The 1,668-nt window shown below is 38.7% G+C and overlaps 1 protein-coding gene across 1 annotated transcript; it reads right to left on the minus strand.

Annotated features, from left to right (window-relative positions):
• Positions 1 to 438: 438 nt before the first annotated feature.
• Positions 439 to 1,281, minus strand: LOC149202187 (uncharacterized). The gene has a single exon (XM_089401510.1). It carries the CDS (start codon positions 1,279 to 1,281, stop codon positions 439 to 441), a length of 843 nt encoding a protein of 280 aa, XP_089257636.1.
• Positions 1,282 to 1,668: the final 387 nt, after the last annotated feature.

A 1,668-nucleotide genomic window follows, 5' to 3' on the forward strand; every position in this document is an offset into this window, starting at 1 on the left:
AAGTATTTCGTTTATCGTAGGTTGTCTATCTGTAGGTGGCTCTTGATGTACTGTTTTGAAGTGATTAGTGAGCTCTTTCTTGATATCTTCCTGTTTCTCCATTCTGTCTCCCTGTGGATTTCGAATATGCAAGATGGTATTATTCATTCTTCTTTGAATAGTTGTGCGATGAAATAATTTGGTATTTCTTTCACCTTCTTTTAGCCATCTGATTTTTGACTTTTGTTTCTAGAGCCGCTCCTCTTGTTTCCTTATTTCTTCCAATTGTGTTATTAGAACCTGTTCTTGACTTGCTAGTTCCTCTGTTCTGCCTCCTGTAATGATCTTTTGTTATAGCTCTTTCATACTTTGCTCAAGGATTTTTTTCTCTTGAAATATATTGCTGAATGTAGTGTAATTATAGGTCTTGATTTTCCTTTTGATGTGCTTCAGTCTCTGCTAGAACTTATACATAGTTGAGCCGCCATTGGGAATGAAACTCTCCCACTCTAATTTGACCATATTTTCGAACTCAGGGTGAGTGAGCCAAAAAGCTTCAAATTTAAATGGATTCTTGTTTGAATTGCTAGGATTCTTCCATTGCAAGGAAATAGACCAATGATTTGAGTTGGAAATGGGGAGTATGGAGGCGCATAAATCACCACCTAAATGAACAGAGTTGTCTGAGATTAGATATCTGTCCAACCTGGAGGAGATTTGTTGAGAGCCCATCCGTTTATTATTCCATGTGTAAGTGCCATTATCAAATGGTAAATCAATTAGCCAGTTGTTTTGAATGTATTCTTTGAAGCTATTGCTTTCATTGTCTAGCTTCCTTCTACCTTCGAGTTTTTCCTCCAGCCGAGTGATCATGTTGAAGTCACCGCCTGTGATCCATAGTGGATAAGTTCTTGTAGAATTGAGAATTTCCAGCGTTTTTAGCAACGTATTCTTTTGCATTGTATCTTGAGGGAAGTATACATTGGTTAAGTGGCCATGTATGTTGGTTCCAATGAGGTGGAAAGTTGCTTGTATAAAATGGTGTGAAGCATGGAAATCTGTTAGAGAGACGTGCTGAGTATTCCATGCTATGGAAAGCCCTCCCGAAGCACCTGTTGTGTCTACTGTAACAGTCTGACATCCCGCCCATGCTTTGGATAATATGGAAGCTAAAGTGCTAGTGTTACATTTTGTTTCCTGCATGAATACAATGTGTGGTTGTTCTTGCTGAATCATGTTCTTTATCATTCTGTATTTCCCAGGACTGTTAAGTCCTCTGACATTCCATGAGATGAGCTTCATGGTTGACTCGTAGGTAAGGAACGATAGTATTTAGTCAACTTGGAGCATCTTCTGGACTCCACTAGCATTTCCCCAATAAGGATGGTGCACTGTAGATCTGTCTTTCTCCCTCTCTTCTTCCCATATTTAGTGATATGTTTCCTGTCCCATTTACCTCCTTTTTGTATGCCCAATGTGTTGTGCTAATGCACTCTTGATAGTACTACCTCCAGATTTTCAAATTGGTGATCTGGTATTGTGTCGAACTCTTTCCTCTTGCAAGCTTGTTTTAGATTGAAAATATCTATATCACCTAGATCAAAGCTTTCAGGTTCTTCTTCCATTAAACTTTGTTGAATGTTATCCTCCATGTGGTGTAATGATTGAAGAGGGTCTGTTAACAGAGTA

The sequence above is a fragment of the Pinus tabuliformis genome, chromosome 2_1, assembly GCF_031772625.1.
Source record: "Pinus tabuliformis cultivar Carrire ecotype Pingquan chromosome 2_1, CPIR1, whole genome shotgun sequence".
In the NCBI taxonomy this organism is placed as follows: Eukaryota; Viridiplantae; Streptophyta; class Pinopsida; order Pinales; family Pinaceae; genus Pinus; species Pinus tabuliformis.

What these genes read in the sequence shown, in the direction of transcription:
- LOC149202187 (XM_089401510.1), bottom strand. Translation starts at nt 1,281, where the DNA reads ATGAAGCTCATCTCATGGAATGTCAGAGGACTTAACAGTCCTGGGAAA.